General features: G+C 52.6%; 1 protein-coding gene across 1 annotated transcript in view; it reads right to left on the bottom strand.

Moving 5' to 3' along the window:
* Positions 1-506: 506 nt before the first annotated feature.
* Positions 507-21,381, bottom strand: part of SCFD2 (sec1 family domain containing 2) — a 131,215-nt gene continuing 110,340 nt past the window's right edge. Inside the window, 4 exon segments of the mRNA XM_061552229.1 lie at positions 507-2,263; positions 3,184-3,303; positions 3,986-4,123; positions 5,054-5,208. Of these exon segments, the coding sequence (XP_061408213.1) occupies positions 2,177-2,263; positions 3,184-3,303; positions 3,986-4,123; positions 5,054-5,208 (500 nt within the window). The 3' untranslated portion in view covers positions 507-2,176.

Here is a 21,381-nt window from a genome sequence, read left to right on the forward strand (position 1 = left end):
GGCCATGCTTGATCGTCACCCGTGTTTGTGACCAGATTCAAAAATGTGAATTTTTTTGGTCGTAACCTGATTTGGTCGTGGGCAGAAGCGTTCGTGACCAGAGATTCTACTGTATGTGGAAATAAAATAGAAATAAATAAATTAAAATTATATTAAAATAAATCACGACGTTTCGAACGCAACACGAGCGCTCATCAGGTGGAATTGGGGTAAAACAGCAAGGACACAGGGACATCACGCACATAGAGAACGCCAAACTGCATGGAGGCAAGTACAGCAGGAAGATGGGGAGATGTGAACTCGGCAAACCTTAGAAACAATGTGATCCAAACCAGTCGGCCAACAACACTAACCTGGTTGATGACGTATTTCAAAAGACGTAATGATTGTCACGGTCTGTGGCCATGGCTAAAACACAGCGAGTGCATATTCGATTTAACTCGGAAAATGTCTACATGTGAAAGAGCAGTTAACTTGGGGAAGCTGTTAAGCCCATAGGAGATCGAACGGCTTATCTCAAGGCTGGCCACTTTGTGGTAATTACCTGTAGTGCATGCAAATAGTTGAAACGGTTCATTACATTTTAAACCAAAGTTTATTTCCATTGACAATGTTGCAGTTTAGAAGGTCACACGGCAAAGCTTGGCGTTCACATTCACTTTGCGCCATCCTACCCATGGTTTTATCCCCGTTCAGAAAAAGTTGTGCAAGTCTGCTGGAGCGCACGTCTTTCCCTGCACACAACCCAGTCGGATGTTCAACTTTGTTATCCATTAAAGTGCCCAGATTTTCAACGGGATGCAACTACCATCACTTCAGTCGCTGCACGAAACTCTTCCCACTACACCAACTCTGCACTTGTGACGCAAAGGTTAAAGCTTTGCGTGGCTAGAATTACGTTTATGTAGTTGCACATCGAGCATGTCCAGTGACCCATTCATGAACATCACGAGCCAGAGCAGAAGTAGGAACCACCTGGAGTGGAGAGAAAAAAAAACTAGCAGTACCAGTTTATTTGTTTTAAGTTTATTGATAATCATTACAAATGGTAGATCATAATTCACGGTTATTGACAACACCGATCAATGGCCACCTCGGGTGATACCGACGATTGGAATATCTGCTCCGGGCTTTTGGACTGAGGCACAGCGCTCCACTGACAAATTGACCACGAACTTGCGCTCGTTACAAGTTAATTGTTTAGTGTTCGTCCAATGCAGTCAACTACTTTTCCACCTTTTTGAACTTGTCAACATCCATGTCCCCGTGTGGAAGTTGAGTGCAGTGATGGTAAAACTCATTGCACATCAGTCGACTTTTCCTTCCCTTTATAAAGTAACTTTGAATTAAGAATCTTGCTAATTTGGATTTCTAGTATCATCGACTGCAACTCTGCGTACCTGGTGCTGTGGCCGCATACCACGTGAGCTACAAGTCCTACAATAGATTTGATCTATAATTCTAGAGGTTGATCTATCGTAGAAATCGATTTCTCAATAACCAATGGCTGGTTTGGGCACGGAGGCACTTTCAACTACATGTGGTCTTGTATAAGATTAGCCAGTAATCTGCAAAGATAGTTATATATTTTATACAAATGCAGTCCATTAATTGGTGCAAAATTATGACGGCAAGATGAGAAGGTTCGATCGCGCTTTGGTATATCAACTCGCAAAGCCGTCCGTCCAATGTGTGCGGGAATGATCATAAGCCAAGATCAGTGCTACAGGACGAATGGCTCCCCCCCAAGCCGTCGCAATCACAATCATCGTATCAGCTTCAGCCGTTCCGAGACGTCTGCAAGTCGCGTGGTGGGTGTCCCGTTCACCGCTGAATCTCGGCACGCGCAAGTGGTTCAGAGTTGTATTATTTAGAGAGGCGTAGCAGCGCCGCTGTTTTTAAGGACATAGCACTCACACTGGAGAAGTGTAGCGACACGACCACACCGATAGCTGGCGCCAAATCCGTGCCACGCCCTCCCGCGTGGCCTAGTGGGAGCATCGGTACCGATAAGGTTATTTTAGGGTACGTCATCGGAACGGAACCGCAAGAAAAAGGGCGACTAAGAGTGGACTATGGCACGACATGTCGCTTGAAGGAATGAAGGCCAATGGTCGGGACTCGAGGAATAGCAAAATGACGGAACGGACGAAAAGGCACCAAGTCCCATGACGCATTAAACGGTCGGATTGAGTCGGTCCTTTGAAAATAGGAGCACGGGAACATCGCTGGGCTGCAAGAGCCGCGTGGACATCACCAGCACCTGCCACGGCAACGAGGAGGCAGAGGAATTAGAGGCGGCGTAGTGGATGGATGTGAAACAACACAAACTGTTGACCCGAATAATCCAGCAGGGTTACCCCAGCCCCAAACAGTGGCACCGCACCAGCTGAGACGCACATTGGTGGTTGAGTGTGGTGGTGTGGTGGTGGTGGAGTGGTGGAGTGGTGGTGGTGTGGTGGTGGAGTGTGGTGTGGTGGTGGAGTGGTGGTGGGGTGGTGGTGGAGTGTGCGGTGTGGTGGTGCTGTGGTGGTGGAGTGTGCGGTGTGGTGGTGGAGTGGTGGTGGGGTGGTGGTGGAGTGTGCGGTGTGGTGGTGGAGTGGTAGTGGTGGAGTGTGCGGTATGGTGGTGGAGTGTGCGGTGTGGTGGTGGAGTGGTAGTGGTGGAGTGTGCGGTGTGGTGGTGGAGTGTGCGGTGTGGTGGTGGAGTGGTGGTCGGGTGGTGGTGGAGTGTGTGGTGGTGGAGTGGTGGTGGGATGGTGGTGGAGTGTGTGGTGTGGTGGTGGTGGGGTGGTGGAGTGTGCGGTGTGGTGGTGGTGGTGGAGTGGTGGTGGTGGAGTGTGCGGTGTGGTGGTGCTGTGGTGGTGGAGTGTGCGGTGTGGTGGTGTGGTGGTGGTGGAGTGTGCGGTGTGGTGGTGGTGTTATGGTGGAGTGTGAGGTGTGGTGGTGGAGTGGTGGTGGTGGAGTGTGCGGTGTGGTGGTGGTGTGTGGTGGAGTGGTGGTAGAGTGTGCAGTGTGGTGGTGGAGTGTGCTGTGTGGTGGTGGCGTGTTCGGTGTGGTGGTGGTGGTCCTTCCCCCGCACCTGCGATTAGCACGGGTTGGCTACGTACGATGCGAAATAATTTCTACAAACAAAACAACCACTCGGGGTTCCCCACCACCGTCACCCCCCCCCGACCCGTACCTGCTGCGTGACCTTCATCGCCGTCACGGAGTCGCGGACGAGCTTGATCTCGGCTGGCGTCACTCCGCCCACGACGAAGATGACGACGAGCGGGTGGTCGGCCGGCCTGGGACGGCTCACCTGCACGGCACGACACACAAACACGCACGCCACACGCCAACGTGCAGCATGCGCGCGGCACACAAACACACGTCATGCTCGCGACACACAAACACGCACGCCACACGCCAACGTGCAGCATGCGCGTGGCACACAAACACACGCGTCACGTTCGCGACACACAAACACGCACGCCACACGCCAACGTGCAGCATGCGTGCGGCACCCAAACACACGCGTCACGCTCGCGACACACAAACATGCATCACGCACGCACGCAATACAAAAACATGCCTCGCGCACGCAACACGCATCATGCCTCGTACACACGACACACGAATACGACACAAACACGCACGCGCAATGCCGAATGCTGCCCTTATTTGGCACCAGCTGTTCTTTCACACCGTACTACGAAGCCAACCGCGCTAAACGAAGGTGTGGCGGAAGGACAACAAACCAAACACAATAAAGCGGTTCTAAAGAAATTAGTTTTCAATCGAGGTGATTTTAAAGTGCATCGCTCCAGTGGCTTCCTAATATCGGCAGGAAGCGCGTTCCAGACGGCCGCAGAGGCACGTCTGAAAGCGCGCGATGCGGTGACCGTCTTTGTTCGATGGCGAGAATGATGATGACGACGACGACGGCTCGGGCCCGGCGACGGACTCACTACAGGGCCCCCCCCCCCTACTCGCTCGCGCACCTTCATGAACATGCTGATGCCGGTCTTGAGTAGGTCTGTCAGTCCACTGGCCATGTGCTCGATGTCGGAGCTGTCCGGCTGCTCAGCGGCGAAGATCTCATCCAGGATCTGCTTCAGCAGAGGCCGGTACGTCGCCGGCTGCACGAGCACACGGAGACCAAGGCACGTGCGCAGACGCGCGAGAGCCGCGATGAACGTGTGGCAAGTGCCGTTGGTGAGCAGCTATTGAGGCCGCAATGGCCGCACGAGGGCGTGGTGAGGCCGGCACGGTGCCCAACCGCCTTTGTCTCCCCCGGCGCCGATGTTTATACGTCTCAACAGGTACTCATTGAAGGCCGAGAAGCCCTGGGGAAGGGCCAGGCCAGGTTGAGTTCCTGCTCTCACTGGTGCTGTGCAAAACTCCACACAAACAGCAGGCGCCTGGGTCGGGGTCGAACCCACGACCTCCTGCATAGCAGGCGAGGTAGTTAGCATCTCCTAGCCACCGCGGTGCTGCACCGCTGCTGCTGCTGCTGCCACGGTGCGCACGGTGAACCTGCCAAGTGGGGTGGTGGGGGTGGTGGGGGTGGTGGAGGTGGTGGTGGTGGTGGGGTGGTGGGGGTGGTGGGGGTGGTGGGGTGGTGGGGGTGGTGGGGTGGTGGGGGGTGGTGGGGTGGTGGAGGTGGTGGTGGTGGGGTTGGTGGGGTGGTGGGGGTGGTGGTGGTGGTGGGGTTGGTGGAGGTGGTGGGGGTTGTGGAGGTGGTGGAGGTGGTGAGGTGGCGGGGGTGGTGGGGGTGGCGGGGGTGGTGGGGGTGGTGGTGGTGGTGGTGGGGTTGGTGGAGGTGGCGGGGGTGGTGGGGGTGGCGGAGGTGGTGGGGGTGGTGGAGGTGGTGGGGGTGGTGGTGGTGGGGTTGGTGGAGGTGGCGGGGGTGGTGGGGGTGGCGGGGGTGGCGGAGGTGGTGGGCGTGGTGGGGGTGGTGGGGGTGGTGGGGGTGGTGGGGGTGGTGGAGGTGGTGGGGGTGGTTGGAGGTGGTGGGGGTAACGGAGGTAGCGGGCCCGTCCTCGCCCCACCACTCCTGCAGCACCCACCTGGTGTGCCCCCTCCCCGGGGTCGTAGATGCTGGAGAAGCGCTTGAGGGCGTGACGCGCGCGCGCCACTCCGCGCAGCGCCTCCAACACGGAGGCCGCCAGCCGCTCGCGCTCCGCTTGTGTCGGCGTGGCGGCGGCGCCGTCCTCGCCCGCTCCTGCGTGGCACGGACGAAGGCGGTCCCGTGAGGCCTCCCCACCTCCCCACGCACGCTCGCACGAGCTCAAACGCCCCATTGGCAACTGTGAATCTGGAGCGACGGTCTGTGAAAACTCATTGGACATTTTTCGATTTAAAGCTTTCGTGACCGCAGGGATTCATCTTCTTGGTTCTTTCGATAAAGTCACGTAGAAGGGAGATAATAAAATAATAAAAATAAAACATAATAAAATAATTCTCACGTTTCGGCCACAACGCAAGCAGCCGTCCTCAGGTGAAGAACAGGTCTGTCGGAAAGACAGCGTCTGAATGAACACCACTAAGCTTGGCAGAGTATATTTAAGCTGGGTTGGAGGGGGAAGGGCGCCTTGACAAAGGACATCTGTTGAAGAGGAGCTTTGCCGCTCATCGGGTTCCTCGAGTGTGAACAAATGTTCAGATTTTGGGAACAGACTTTTTCCTTTTGGCCTTAGCTAAAACTAGTTGGGGAGCCGCATCACACGTAGAGCTACTTGTAAACAAACACTGCAGCAGGTATACACAGCAGATGATAACACACATTCCGACTGAAATAAACAAAACAGGTGATGGAATAAACTGCGTTCATTTAGTTCCCCCCTCCCCTTACTTATTCTTTAACGGTGCAGTTTGTTGTCACCAAGACATTGCCTAGTGACCCCATTCCCTGCCATATTTAATCAATTGTCTTTATGTTAAGTTATGTTTGAGATAAAAAAATTTGTTTTCAAACGGCTGCCTGCAAGGAGGAGCCAAAGACCCGCCGCATGCGGCGATGGAGGAGCAGGTTGCCGACCCCTGACCTATGACCTATGACCAAGCAACCCGCACAGAGAGCCGTAACACAGACCTAGTGACTCATGCAGAGAGACACGGACTCACAGAGACACCCAGACTCACACAGAGAGCCGTAACACAGACCTAGACACTCACGCAGAGAGACAGAATCACAGAGACACCCAGACCCACACAGAGAGCCGTAACACAGACCTAGACATTCACGCAGAGAGACACGGACTCACAGAGACACCCAGACCCACACAGAGAACCACTGACGAACAGTGAGACCCCTAGGATGAGAACCCACACACTAATGTAGTCATAGGCTAGCATGAAGACCCAGAGACTCATAGACACCCAGCCTCGCAAAGAGAACCATAACAACGAGCCCCACAAACGTACAAGTCATCGACTCGCATTCAGACCCGCGGGCTCGCACAGACTGCAATCGCCGTGACAATTGCCTTAATCCATTGCATAGCCAAATTTTGCCGCGCATTGAATTCATATATATTGTAGTTTTTTGCTTCGTAGATTTTCTGGTTTATTTTTCGTACATACTTTGCTATTCCAGGTCTCCCTTGCAAAAGGAGAATTTTGTCTCAACCGACCCTCTCATGCAGTGGCAAAAGTTCTTGTACGCGACAACAACAGGCATCACGTCATAGCCATCCCATCCGAGTTCAGTGCAAAATAACAAATCGGAAAGCTAAACGATCTCCCCGCTCAATTGTCGCACTGCGCTACTGGCAGCGTGTGCCGGTGGTAATTCCACGTTCCCGTGACGGGGGACGGTCCATCCGAACTGACTCGCCACGAGGTTTTCAAGGCACCCGCGGTTGAGAACGCCGACACGTACCGCCCTCTGCTGGCTCCCCCGGCGCGCTGCGTGTGTCCGCTGCGGGTATCGGGGCAGCGACCTCAGCTCAGAGGTCGCAAACGGGTTTTGATTCCTTACCCGTACGCGGCCGCACCAGGGTCGCAATCGGGTACCCGTACCCTACCCGATACCCGGCTACCCGTACCCGGCTGGGTATCGGATAGGGTACGGGTACCCGATTGCGACCCTAGTGCGGCCGCGTACGGGTACGGGTAAGGAATCAAAACCCGTTTGCGACCTCTGAGCTGAGGTCGGATGAAGCCATGTTGCAGGCGCGTGTGGGTTGATTCTAGGAACTTGAATTGTGAGAAGAGACAAGACGTTGGGAAATGAGTGACAAACGGTGACTCACCAGTGACTCACGGCCTACCCGTACCCGTACCCGGCCGCACCAGGGTCGCAAACGGCTACCCGTACCCGGCCGGGTACGGGTAGCCGGGTATCAGGTAGGGTACGGGTATCTGGTACCCGGTTGCGACCTCTGCCTCAGCTCCTCTTCGAATGTCAATCCACTGCTGGATGAAGTCATCTCACCCCCCCCCGCCCCCGAATCTTGTCGATCATTGGGCCATGCTTGACCATACTTCACCGCGGACCCGCTCGGGTGGTCCTCACCCACTGACGCTCGCCACGAATCAAACGCAGGTCGCCGGGTTGATAGTGCAAAGTGACCAGTGGCGGGGGGGGGGTGGCACGTGCCCCCCCAATGATCCGATCGAAATCCCTACTTTCGATCGGATCATTGGGGTTTATTAGTGATAAATCGGAATTTTGCGATCGAAATGTCGTACTTTTTTTGTTTATTTAATATATTTTTTAAACCTATCTATGTCACTTTACCGAAAGACCCAAAGAATATGGAGTGGACCAATCCGTTTCTAAGACAATGCATCATTATCAGAGCATGTTTCTATTGTTTTCATGTTCACCGCAAGTACGTGTGGTTAACGCAGACACGATTCCTTGAAACAGGATTAGCGTTTGGTGTTTTAACCTCTTAACGCAGCTGTTTCATTGCCAGAAAGGCTAAAAGCTCTTCTTATATTTTGATACCGGCAAAGAAATGTCCCACATTGTAGCTGCCCACACACCTGTGTATCACAACTCACTCAAACTCGTAATGTGCAACCAACCCTTCGTTATAATCCACTGCTCGATCAAGACCACTCCACACTGTGGTGGTGATTATTTTAAATCCTTTATATTAAGTTCACTTGCTTGCTTGCGTGCTTACGACCGTGCAAATCTTTCGGTCGTTTTTTAACCCACTTCCCGTGATCCAATCGAGCTGACATTTTGCACACAGACTCGTTGTGCGTGACAATGTATTTTCGTGAAAAAAATGTTCCAAAATTTTCCACTTTTTAGGAAAAAAAAATTTCATATTTAATTTAAAATACCAATGTGATAAAAATGAAACTCTTACTCAAGAAAAACAGAAATGAATAATAAAATAAAACCGATGCCACGCATATAAAGGATTTATAGTGAAAAACTTAGTTTTTACGGGTTAATTTTTTTTTTATTTAGAAGCAGACTTCAACGACGTTTGGTGAATGCCTAGTTGGTACATCTGGGGGGGGGGGGGGGGGGGGGGAGAGGTGCACACGGACCGGTTCGGATATCACGGTCGGGAGACGAACTCGGGTTGGCTGGGGGGGGGGGGGGTCATGTCACTAATTTATCTCGGCAGAGGGCTGTTTGTTTAAAGCGACTCGGATACATTTCATGTGAGCTGTGTAACATGTTTTGATTTCGTGCGTTTGCCATTCAAAATGAATTGTCTTTAATTACAGTTTTCCATACGCACATGGCTCAACATGCGGTAATTATACCCAATGGCATGCAGGTGTGTGGGGGGGGGGGGACAACCCGTTTAGTCGGAGCGAGCGGTGGTGCAGCGGTGAGCGCACTGAACCAAACCTGGACACATTTGCCCCCTTCAACCAACCTGCTCTGACCAGCGTGGTGAAGTATGGGTGGTGTGGTGTTGGTGGTGGGGTATGAGTGGTGTGGTATTGGTGGTGGGGTATGGGTGGTGTGGTATGGGATAGTGTGGGTGGTGTGGGTGGTGTGGTGTGGGTGGTGTGGGATGGGGTGGGTGGTGTGGGATGGTGTGGGTGGGGTGGCGTGGGTGGTGTGATATGGGTGGTGTGGTTGGTGTGGTGTGAGTGGTGTGGTGTGGGTGGTGTGGTGTGGGTGGTGTGGTGTGGGTGGTGTGGTATGGGTGGTGTGGTTGGTGTGGTGTGAGTGGTGTGGTGTGGGTGGTGTGGGTGGTGTGGGTGGGGTGGTGTGGTGTGAGTGGTGTGGGTGGTGTGGTGTGGGTGGTGTGGTATGGGTGGTGTGGTGTGAGTGGTGTGGTGTGCGTGGTGTGGGTGGTGTGGTGTGGGTGGTGTGGTGTGGGGTGGTATGGGTGGTGTGGTTGGTGTGGTGTGGGTGGTGTGGTATAGGTGGTGTGGTGTGGGTGGTGTGGGTGGGTTGGTATGGGTGGTGTGGTGTGGGTGGTGTAGTATGGGGTGGTGTAGTATGGGTGGTGTGGTGTGTGTGGTGTGGGTGGTGTGGTGTGTGTGGGTGGTGTGGTATGGGTGGTGTGGTGTGGGTGGTGTAGTATGGGTGGTGTGGGTGGTGTGGGTGGAGTGGTATGGGGTGGTGTAGTATGGGGTGGTGTAGTATGAAGTGGTGAAATATGGGTGCCCCCCCCCCCCCCCGGCGTGCGTTGGGGTAGGCCTTCATCCAGCAGTGGACTGACACTGGCTCACGGTGTTATTTCAACGACAGACACAAACACACACGCACCGCGTACCGAGCACGGTTGGCCACGTTCGATACAAACGATGTTCAGCACGCTGCGATACGATCATTGAAACGATCTTTAGTTGTTGAAAGCGGCTCTCTCCCCCCCGAGTGAAAATGGCACGTGGCTGAGCGCGTGGACTCGACTCTGGCCACGTGTACAAAAAACAATACGGATTCGTGTTGCAGCCAGCACGTGGGTGTGCGTGGTCGGCTTACGCGTGCCAATGCACGTGCGTTTGGTACAAGTTATTCCCTCGATATTCGCGAGGGATACGTTCTGGAGGCGCTGGTGTGGTGGAGCGATGGTGGAGCGGTGGTGGAGCGGTTAGCGCCACGCTGCACTCCGAACCAAGGGTGGCACGGTCGGGTTTTTTACAATCGGGTTTAATTGTCTTTTTATTTTTCGATTTAAAGCTTTCGTGACTGCAGGGATTCATCTTCTTGGTTCTTTCGATCATCTGAGATTTGGAGAAATCCGGTTTAATTGGTTCTAATTGCAGAACCGCACTTCTCAACGATGGGCTTCATCCATTCCAAGCTAAGGAACTCACTGGCGCCCACGATTGTGGAGGAGAAGCTCGTGTTCATCAAGACCAACCTGCCCCCGCCGCATTCTACGACTACCCCGTGCCCGACGCCCCCCCCCCCCCAGTACGACAGCAGCACCGACGAGGAAGCAGCCTAAGCCTTGGATCAGAGTTTCGTATTCATTAAATCAGGTTTTAATTCCCCGAAATCGGGTTTAATTGTATTAAAGAAAAAAAACCCGATGCGTGCCGCTGGAAAAATCGGGGTTTTTCCACCCATGCTCCGAACCTGCCGACCCCAGTTCGATTCCCGCTCACGGCCAACACCGCAGCGACGATTATCTGAACCGGTCTTGGGCATCCCCAAGGTCGACTCAGCTTTAAACATGAGTAGCTGGTGCGGTGTGTAAACATCGTCACTAGTGAGACAAAGGCGGCCGGGTGTGGTGCTGGCCACCCAACCCCCTCGTGTGCCGTGTCGGCCTTCATAGGTGCTCGCCAACAGCACTTGTCCCAAAAGTCTGTTAAGGCTATAGGGAGGATCTTTGTATTTTTGTTTGGAACACGAGTTTGGTAAGTGTTTGTTTTTGAACACGCGTGTGTGTTTATAACACGTGTGTTATAAACACGTGTGTGTGTGTGTTTGTAACACGTGTGTGTATTTGGAACACGTGTGTGTGTGTGCGTTTGGAACACGTGTGCGTCAAGACTCGGCGTGTATGGAAGCCGCATTATCTTTCAAACGCCGGTGGTGGTTTGCCCGGCTGTATTGGGACCACGTGAGATCTGTTGGAGGCCACGTGGCGGATTGCCCGCCACGTGTCAGACACATGTAACAGTGTGATGCCAACAGGTGTGTGTGTGCGTGCGTGAAACATCTACGCATGTGTATTGGAGACACGTGTGTGTGTTGTGTGAGAGAGGCGCGTGGTTAAACATGTTTGACAAACACGTGTTCATACCTGTCAACCCCTTTTGTCAGTGCTCTCTACGTGATTACAGACCACTTCAGGCCTCATTGGTCACCCCGTGCCCTTTATAAATCTCAACGTTCATCCCACAAAGTTCCATGACAAGGGGAGAAACACAAACAAAGAGACAACTTTCTTGCTGTTGCTGCCCGTATTGAAACGGCTGTACATCACGTGGACCAGAAAGCTCAATCTCCCTGCACAAGAGTTCGGGTTTCAACCAGATGCGTCCGACAGGTCTGCGCGTGCTTGAGAATAGTTCATAGAGACAGACGTCGTCACCAAATCACCCGCCTTCAAAGACGGCCACGACAGCGCGCGCTTTCAGAAGCGCTTCAGCGACCGTCTGGAACGCTCTTCCGATATTGGGAAGCCGCCAGAGCTATTACAGCCCTGAATGTGGAAATTCTACATTCCTGTGATGGGGACGAGTCTATCCACAGGACGACCACTGGTCCTCACTTTGTGGACGCTGGGGGGATGACGATGATGATGATGGGCTGAGTCAACCCCCAGCCAGAACGTCAACTCGTGACCTTCAGAGCCCCAACCCATCACTCCTCCGTGGTTAGCCACGGACAGCCTGGTCCTGTTATAGGAATGTGGAATTTCCACCACGTAATCAGGGCCATTAATTGTTTGAGCATGGGGACCTACCTGGACTTGGACACGACGCAATGTTTAAATTTCTATTTAAAGCTTTCGTGACTGCAGGGATTCATCTTCTTGGTTCTTTCGGTAAAGTCACGTAGAAGGGAAGTAATAAAATAATAAAAATTAAACATAATAAAATAATTCTCACGACGTTTCGGCCACAACGCAAGCAGCCGTCCTCAGGTGAAGAATGAAACACCACCAAGCTTGGAATTATTTTATTATGTTTTATTTTTATTATTGTATTACTTCCCTTCTACGTGACTTTACCGAAAGAACCAAGAAGACGCAATGTTTGTTGATTATTACTTAAATAACAGCGTAGCACAGCCGTGACATGGAGCAGATGTCTCCAGGTAGCACGTGACTTGCATTATCTTCCGGCGTGTGCAATGCTACCTCCGTGGGTCATCGTCTGACACGAGCTGATGTTGCGATGCCCCAACTGTGGCAGTTCCAACAGAGAATCTTACTTCTCCCGTGAGAGGACGCCGATAGCACAACAGCTGTCGTGGCTGTGACGGTTCCACCTGAAGACGGAAGCTTGTGTTGCCTCCGAAACGTCGTGATTTTTATTTTATTAAACTTTTATTAATTTTAATGTTTTACCTACGTGACTTTACCGAAAAAACCTAAGAATATGAATCCTTGCAGTCACGAAAGCTTCAAATCTAGAAGGGGTGAGAGAGTTTACAAACCCACACGCGGCGATCGGTGACGTTCGTAAACGGAGCAGTCTCCGGATGAACGCGATGCTTCAGGACATCGGCACGGCCTGTTTGCGTTGAGTTCGTCGTCCTTACACCCGCACCTCCGATGAGTGCGGTTGGCTACGTACGGTGCGAAAGAAGTTCAAACTACTGTACACACAAGCGTGATGCCGAGCCTGGACCACAGTGCACAGCAGGCAGGAGGAGGCTGCTGCACTCCGTGGTGGGTGGCAAATGCGTTGTTGTATTGCACTGCTATGCTCCCACGTCGATGTTTCTCCAACTTCGCCGACCCGCGCTGACCCAGTGTGGTCAAGTCGGAGTGGGGGAGGACGGGGGGGGGGGTAATCAGAAGTGTCCTGACGAAGGGCTGTACACGGACATGGCACGTTTGTCCAGGTGTACAGGTGTCAGACAAATGCCCGACACCTTTGTGTGTGTGCCAGAGCGAGGCACGTGCGTCACAGGTGTTCGTATTTTGAGACAGGCGTGTAGAGTACTAGGAAAACGCGCGCGCGTGTGTGCGTGTGTGTGCGTGCACGTGTGTGTGTGTGCGCGTGTGTGTGACACGTGTGTGTGTGTGCGTGTGTGTGCGTGCGTGTGAGACGCGAGTGTGTGCGTGTATGTGCGTGAGACGCGTGTGTGTGCGCGAGACACACGCGTGTGTGTGCGTGTGTGTGCGTGTGTGCGTGTGCGCGTGACGCATGGGTATGTGCGTGTGTGCGTGTGTGTGCGTGCGAGACGCGTGTGTGTGCGTGTGACACACGCGTGTGTGTGTATGCATGTGCGCGTGTGTGTATGCATGTGCGCGTGTGTGTGTGCGTGTGTGTGACACGTGTGTGTGTGTGCGTGCGTGTGTGTGTGCGTGCGTGTGTGCGTGTGTGTGCGTGTGACACGTGTGTGTGTGCGTGTGACACGTGTGTGTGCGTGTGTGTGTGCGTGTGACACGTGTGTGTGCGTGTGTGTGTGCGTGTGACACGCGTGTGGCGGCCAACACCATCGATCGCGATTATCTGAACCGGTCACGGGCCTCCCCTATGTCTTTGCATAGCAGTGAATTAACAAAGGCGACTAGCACGAGTGATTTGTAATATACAGGCGTGTGTACTACAGCGTGTGTGAGATTACATCGGTACTAGCATAAGTACCCGGCGTTGCCCGGGTGAAAAATATATTTCTTAATAACCTTACATATATACACAGATGGGCTGCTACCCCCCCCCCCCCCAGCCACGATCTCCTCGGCCGCTGTGCAGTAATATGTACGGCCTATAGTGTGGTGGGGTATCGAGGCCTAGTACCGTGCAGAGCCTCCGGTCTCGCCTAAATTGCCCACCCGGCTGAGGCTGGGTACCGGGGCCGTTACCCCCCCCCCCCCCCCCCGCGCTACAATAATAATAATACTGTGTAATCGCTATAATTTTATTATCTACCGCCCCTATAATAGTAATAGCCCACATTGGGGTGGGGGGGGGAGTGAAGAGGACGTGAAACTTTGATGAATTTACCTCAGAGTCGCGTGTTAATGCGTGCGCATATTTTTTACGGGAATTAAAAATGGCGTCCATCCCGCAGCGAATGCGTCGCTACCCATTGCCAGGGGCAACCGCCGGACCAATCGGGTCTCGCAAATCCCTCACATTTCGTCCAATGAAACTGCGTATGGTCCGGCGACACACAGACAGACAGACAGATTTGCGATTTTATATATTTACATCGGTATTGTGTGCGTGTGGGTGGGAAGCGGTGGTACAATGGACAGCGCGCCGCGCTACGAACCCGGCGACCTGAGTTCGATTCCCGCACGCCAGGGTGCCCCCCGTGATAACACCAGGGTGCCTCCCATTATAATGTAATAATGCCAATGCTCCGCCCCCCCCCCCCCCCCCCGTTATACGCTACGGGCAGATTACGAATTTAAAAAGCGGAGAGAGCGAGCGAGAGAGAGAAAAAGCAAATAAACTTGATATGCATGACGATTTAAGTTACGGAGTTTGAATAAGGGTAAAAATGGAAAGTTCCTGGCACAAGACCCACATACTCGTGTGTTCACTTACTCACTTATTTAGGACCTGGCATTCGTTTTGGCTGAATATTTGTCAGGTGGTTGGGAAAGAAAGTATTTGTGAAAACACTCTGCAGCCTGTACACCAGCCCGTACACACCAGCTTGTACACCAGCTTGTACACCAGGCTGTACACACTAGCTTGTACACCAGGCTGTACACACTAGCTTGTACACACCAGCTTGTACACCAGCTTGTACACCAGCTTGTACACCAGCTTGTACACCAGCATGTACACCAGCTTGTACACCAACCTGTACACATCGGCAAGCGGTGTTTCTACCGATGATCCCGTCATCGGGAAAAGAAGGTCCCGATTTACGCCGATCCGATTTCACAACGCTGGGTTTACATTTCAACGCGGGGACCGTCTATATTTCTTTAGCTGCGACTGTAGTGGAGATGGGGGGGGAGGGGCAGTCAGAGGCAGAGGAGGAGAGGAAGATCCAGAGGAGCCTGGACCAGAGTTCGCAACCGGGTACCCGATACCCGTACCCTACCCGATACCCGGCTACCCGATCCTGGTGCGGTCGGGTACGGGTACGGGTAGACCGTGAGTCACTGGTGAATAATTGTTTGTCACTCATTTCCAAACGTCTTGTCTCTTCTCACAATTCAAGTTCCTAGAATCAACCCACCCGCGCCTGCAACATGGCTTCATCCCAGAGGTCGCAATCGGGTACCCGATACCCGTACCCGGCTGGGTACGGGTAGGGTACGGGTACGGCCGGGTACGGGTACCCGTTTGCGACCCTGGTGCGGTCGGGTACGGGTAGGGTACGGGTACGGCCGGGTACGGGTACCCGTTTGCGACCCTGGTGCGGAAGGGTACGGGTAAGGAATTAAAACCCGTTTGCGACCTCTGGCCTGGACTCGAGTAGGTACAGGGCGTCAACAGCACAGGTGACAGCAGGGGCATCAGGAGCAGCAGCAGCAGAGTAGGTCACTCGCTCCCTACGTGGCTGTTGGAATGAGGAGCCATCATTGGAAGGAGTAGAACCAGAGCAGAGGGCAGCAGAGGGCAGCAGAGCACGTGAAGGAGCGAGGCAGGCGAGAGGCGGGCGGGAGTGAGTCCACCGAGGACGCAGTCGTTGACTTGGTATTGAGACCGGGGGGAGGGGGGGCAGTGCAATAGAGGATTGAGAACTTATTAGAGTCAAAGGCGGACGACCTCGTCATAGCACGCCGATGGCATCGCTGAGGACATCGCTTTGGACGCAACTTACATGCATTTGAATGCGACATCTATGCGGGAACATCAACCAGAGGACTGCGATTTCGTGATTTTTATGATCAAGCCATTCCCATATAACCTCTGTCCACATCAGAGAGTGGCAGAGCTGTTCCGTGTGTGTGCATAGACTGTAAATAACTGCAAAGAGGTCGTCTCCCGTCAATAGTAACCGTTTTTCTTTTCTTAATTCTCAGAGCCTGAATAAAGCGACGATGGTGGTAGCGGCGGTGGGAGTGGTGGTGGCATCTGGTGATGACGGTGATGATGCTGATACTAGTGGTGGTGGTGGCAGTGAGAGTGACGGTGGCAGTGAGAGTGACGGTGGCTGGAGATACTGGTGGTGGTGGTGTCGGTAGTGGTGGTGATGATGCTGATGCTAGTGGTGGTGGCAGTGAGAGTGGTGGTGGCATATATAGTGACGGTGGCAGGAGATACTGGTGGTGGTGGCAGTGGTGGTGTCATATGGTGGTGGTGTCATATGGTGGTGGTGGTGTCATGTGGTGGTGTCAAATGGTGGTGGTGTCATATGGTGGTGGTGGTGTCATATGATGGTGGTGGTGTCGGTAGTGGTGGTGATGACGACCACGTCTCTGGGTGTGGCGGCCGTGATCACCCAGTGTTTTTAAAAAATCCAAACGGACGCCGAAAAAAACCCACCAAAGCACAGCTGCCCCCCCCCCCCCCCGTTTGGCTCTTCAATCAGACGGTGATTGGGGGGGTCGTGGCAGCGGGGGGCCCACTGGGGGGCCCCCACTGGGGGGCGAGGAGGAGGAGGAGGAACACGTGCCGCTGCTCGGCCTGCTGCACAGGTTACGCGCAGACGCGCAATTTACTGTACAGGAAGCGCGCTCACGTGGAAGTCATTAGAAGGAGAACTTTTTGCGGGCGAGGGAGCGAGCGAGGGAGCAGAAATAAATAAGTAGCGAGAGAGAGTGAGAGAGTGAGTGAGAGAGAGAGTGAGAGAGTGAGTGAGAGAGAGAGTGTGAGAGAGAGTGAGTGAGAGAGAGTGTCGCACGCGATGGTGCGCAACTCCAGCGCGGCCGCACACTTGTTGTTTTCTTCCCGGAGCTCGTCTTCATCTGCGCAGTGCACGCGCGCACAGACCCCTACCACCACCACCACACCACCCCCACTACCACCACCAACACCCACCCCCACACCACCATCCCACAAGCCCACCACAACCCCACCACCACCACAACCCCACCACCACAACCCCACCACCCCAACCCCACCACCACCACCCCAACCCCACAACCACAACCCCACCACCACCACCACCACCACCCCACCACCACCACCACCACAACCCCACCATCACCACAACCCCACCAGCACCACCACCACCCCAACCCCACCACCACAACCCCAACACCACCACAACCCCACCACCATCACCACCACCACGACCCAACCACCGCACCACCACCCCACCACCACCCCTGTGTAGCCTCAACAGACTGGTGGAAAACCTGTGAAGGCCGGCACGGCACACGAGGGGAGGTTGGGTGGGGGTGGCCGGCCAGCACCACGCGCGACCGCCTTTGTCTCCCCGGCAGCGATGTTCGCACACCGCACCAGGGGCTCATTTGAGGCCCCAGGACCGGTTCAGATAACCATCGCCGGCGTCGGTGGTGGCCGTGTGTGGGAATCCAACTCGGGTCACCGGGGTCGCAGTGCAGGGCGCTAACCGAAACGCTACTGCTCGCCACACACACGCAGGCATGCACACACAGGCAGGCATGCACACACAGGCACACACACACGCAGGCACACACACGCACAGGCACGCGTGTGTGTGTACACACGCATTTAGACACGCGCAAGGACACACTGACACACTCGTACACACACAAAGACAGAGATCCCCTGCATAGCCTTCAACAAACTGCTGGGGCAAGTGCCGTCAGCGAGCACCTAAAACACTCACACGCAGATACACGCAGTCATGCATACGTCTTAAAGCACGTACATATGCATGCAGAGGCTGAGACACACACACACACCCCAATGCACACGCACATACACACACGCATCAACTCGCACACGCACGCACACACAGATACACGCAGTCATGCATACGTCTTAAAGCACGTACATATCCATGCAGAGGCTGAGACACACACATACCCCAATGCACACGCACATACACACACGCATCAACTCGCACACACACACACACCCCAATGCACACGCACATACACACACGCGCATACACTCACGCATCAACTCGCACGCACACACACACCCCAATGCACACGCACATACACACACGCACATACACACACGCATCAACTCGCACACACACACACACACCCCAATGCACACGCACATACACACACGCACATACACACAAGCATCAACTCGCACACACACACACACCCCAATGCACACGCACGTACACACACGCGCATACACACACGCATCAACTCTCATACGCACACACACACACACGGCCTCTGCTCTGCCACCCATACGGGATGAATGGTTTTCATTAAGAGGAACAGAGCGTCCACGTTTGCCAACTCAGCTTCTTCGGGGAGCAGCTATTGAGGCTGCATCTATCGTAGAGGAGCAATAGCACTTGTGGTTCCCATCCAACAAATATACGGGGTTTTTTAAAAAAAATTTCCACACACATGCAGCCGCATTACGAACCTGACGACAAAACTTCGATTCCCGACCCACGGCAAACGTCGGCGGCGAGTGGCATCTGCACCGATCCTGGGCACCGACATCACCGCCCCGTGCTCACCGGCGTGGTGAAGATATGGGTCCAACAACTCCCGTCAGCCGACAGGGCATGGAAATGGTTTTCATCCAGCAGTGGATTGGCAAAAGCGCCGTTAATATGAAGGGTGCAGCCGGGCTAAAGTGTGTCCGTGTATCCGCGTGAGAGAACGCGGAAGAATTCAATACTCGCGGAGAAAGAGCAGTGATTATTTCACGATCGCATTGTATTCGCAAATTCATGGGGAGGATACAGTGCGGTTTGTACATCTGCGTGGCTCCTCCTTAGAGGTGCGAGTTAAAACATCTCGGCCACAGATCATCCCCATCATAGTCATCTTCATTATCATCATCACAGTTTCCATCGTCGTCGTCATCATCATCATCATCGTGACCTTCGTAATCACTCCGGGGTTGTTAAAAAGGCCGGCAAGAATTGACGTGGTGGCGGCGATCGTCAAACGCAGGAGACCGGTCACGGCCATAGGAATGTGGAATTTCAAACGCAGCTTGCGCGCGGTTCAGCGGCCCTGTGCTCGCGCGGGCACCAAAGTTTGACTTTCATTTATACTGCATGAGGAATCCGATGAGTGATGAAGCTCTTTTGCACAGATGTCCAGCAGGGTACATTTCAGAACGTTACAACAACAATCAAGATACAAAAACACGACAGGAGTGCAAAGTATAGGAAAGGTAGTAAGCAAGTCACTAAAATAGACACAAATAAAACTGAACTATTATATTTTATCTTACCAGGTAAAAGCCCACTGAGCTATTCACTTCTTTTTCAGAAGCGACCTGGCCACAAATGATACTCCTTACTATTTGACTACTATACTACTATATTCTTGGTTCTTTCGGTAAAGTCACGTAGAAGGGAAATAATAAAATAATAAAAATATAAAACATTAAAAATTCTCACGACGTTTCGACTGCAACACAAGCAATCATCATCAGCTGTGAAATCCACAGCAAGAAAAAATACTATACTACTTCGATTTAAAGCTTTCGTGACTGCAGGGATTCATCTTCTTGGTTCTTTCGGTAAAGTCACGTAGAAGGGAAATAATAAAATAATAAAAAATAAAACAATGTCGTGAGAATTATTTTATTGTTTTATTTTTTTGATTTTATTATTTCCCTTCTACGTGACTTTACCGAAAGAACACCTTGTTTTTTTACGGGAGAGTTTCAAGTGAGCCTCAATACCCTTTCCAGGAGGATGCTGAATCCGACCGTGCGCTCGGAGAAAACCCACGCATACGAGCGACATCATCCAAAGCGCCGCACAGATGGATTGCAGAAGTTTCACAGATCTGTGTGATCCACCAGCCTCCAAAGTCAACTATATATACAGCACGTCCGATCTTGGCCACTGTGGTTCGACTGCTTGAAGCTACGTGACTTTACCGAAAGAACTAAGAAGATACTATACCACTATTACGAGGATTTACAATTTAATTGTATTTCACCAGGTAAGGCCCACTGACCTACGTAGCTTCTTTGTTTTTCGGAAGCGACCTGCCCATGACAAATGACGGCTCAAGCAAAGTGGCTTCACCGTCGCGTGGAAATGTACAACGCCACGTTTGTGCGCGTAAACGCGTTTTCCCCCTTTCGCCAAAAGTCCTCCCCAGCGGGCAACGCGAGGAAGGATGTTGCAGAATATTTTTTTTTGCTTTTGCAAATGTTCATACGAAATGTCCTCCTCTGCAAAAGTAGTTTTGGGATCCTGGCGCAATGGTAACAATAGCCATCTTCTCTCTCTCTCTCTTTCTCTCGCCCCCCCCCAACAACAACAACAATCACGACAACGATCGAACGCTGGCACCCTGCGCCGTGCATTCTTATTGAAGACAAATAACGTTTATTTCATCATTCCTACTGGCCTTCCGGAGTAACGCTACCCAGCAGAATTCACTTAACCCTGGACCAGTTTCAACCTTCTGGCTCTCATCAGCAGAGTTTGGCCCGTTAAACAACAACTGCTGTGTTGCCAGATGTTATTCGTATAAGCGTTCCATATTCCTGTTTCAGTATATTTTTTGTTAAACCAATATTCTACAAAAACTAATTCTGGGATTTTGTATCGCATTCATCATCATCATCGTGGTCATCTGCCGTGATCTATCGACTGCTGGATGAAGGGCTCCTTAAGCTGTTGCCACCTCTCATGGAACTCTTGCGATGCCACAATCTCTCCACTTCTGTTCATCTCATACTCGATTAACAAACAAGTTTTGCTGGATGGCACGCACATACACATTCCTACTGGCACAAGTACGTACGACATTCTACCGGCATACACACGTATGAAATGCTACTGGCACACACACACGTACAAACCTATTGGTATGCTCGTGCGCAAATCCTCCTGTCACACACGGCATACATATGTTCATAATGCTACTGTCACACATACGTTTACAATTTACACAATGCTACTTGCACACAAACATGATCTTATTGGCACACATACACACAATCCTACCCGCACACACACACAATATTATTGGCACATATTCTTCTTCGGTTTTTTCGGTATAGTCACGTAAAATAAAAATAAAAATATTAAAATAAAAATATTAAAATAAAAAATAACCACGACGTTTCGATCGCAACACAAGCGCTCGTCATCAGGAAAAGGGGGTCAGCCTCTAAAGGCAAACTGTTTATAAAGGTTTAAAATGGGCGTAGCCCAAGTGTCAGCAGCATGGGCGGGGCAGCTGATGTTAATGTAAGTGATGGGCGATGGCTGGCGTTGGTGGAAGCCCATCACCTGTACCATCACCACCCACCACCACCA

This window comes from Lethenteron reissneri, chromosome 16 (assembly GCF_015708825.2).
Source record: "Lethenteron reissneri isolate LAM-NWPU_2019-01 chromosome 16, ASM1570882v1, whole genome shotgun sequence".
NCBI classification, from domain to species: Eukaryota; Metazoa; Chordata; class Hyperoartia; order Petromyzontiformes; family Petromyzontidae; genus Lethenteron; species Lethenteron reissneri.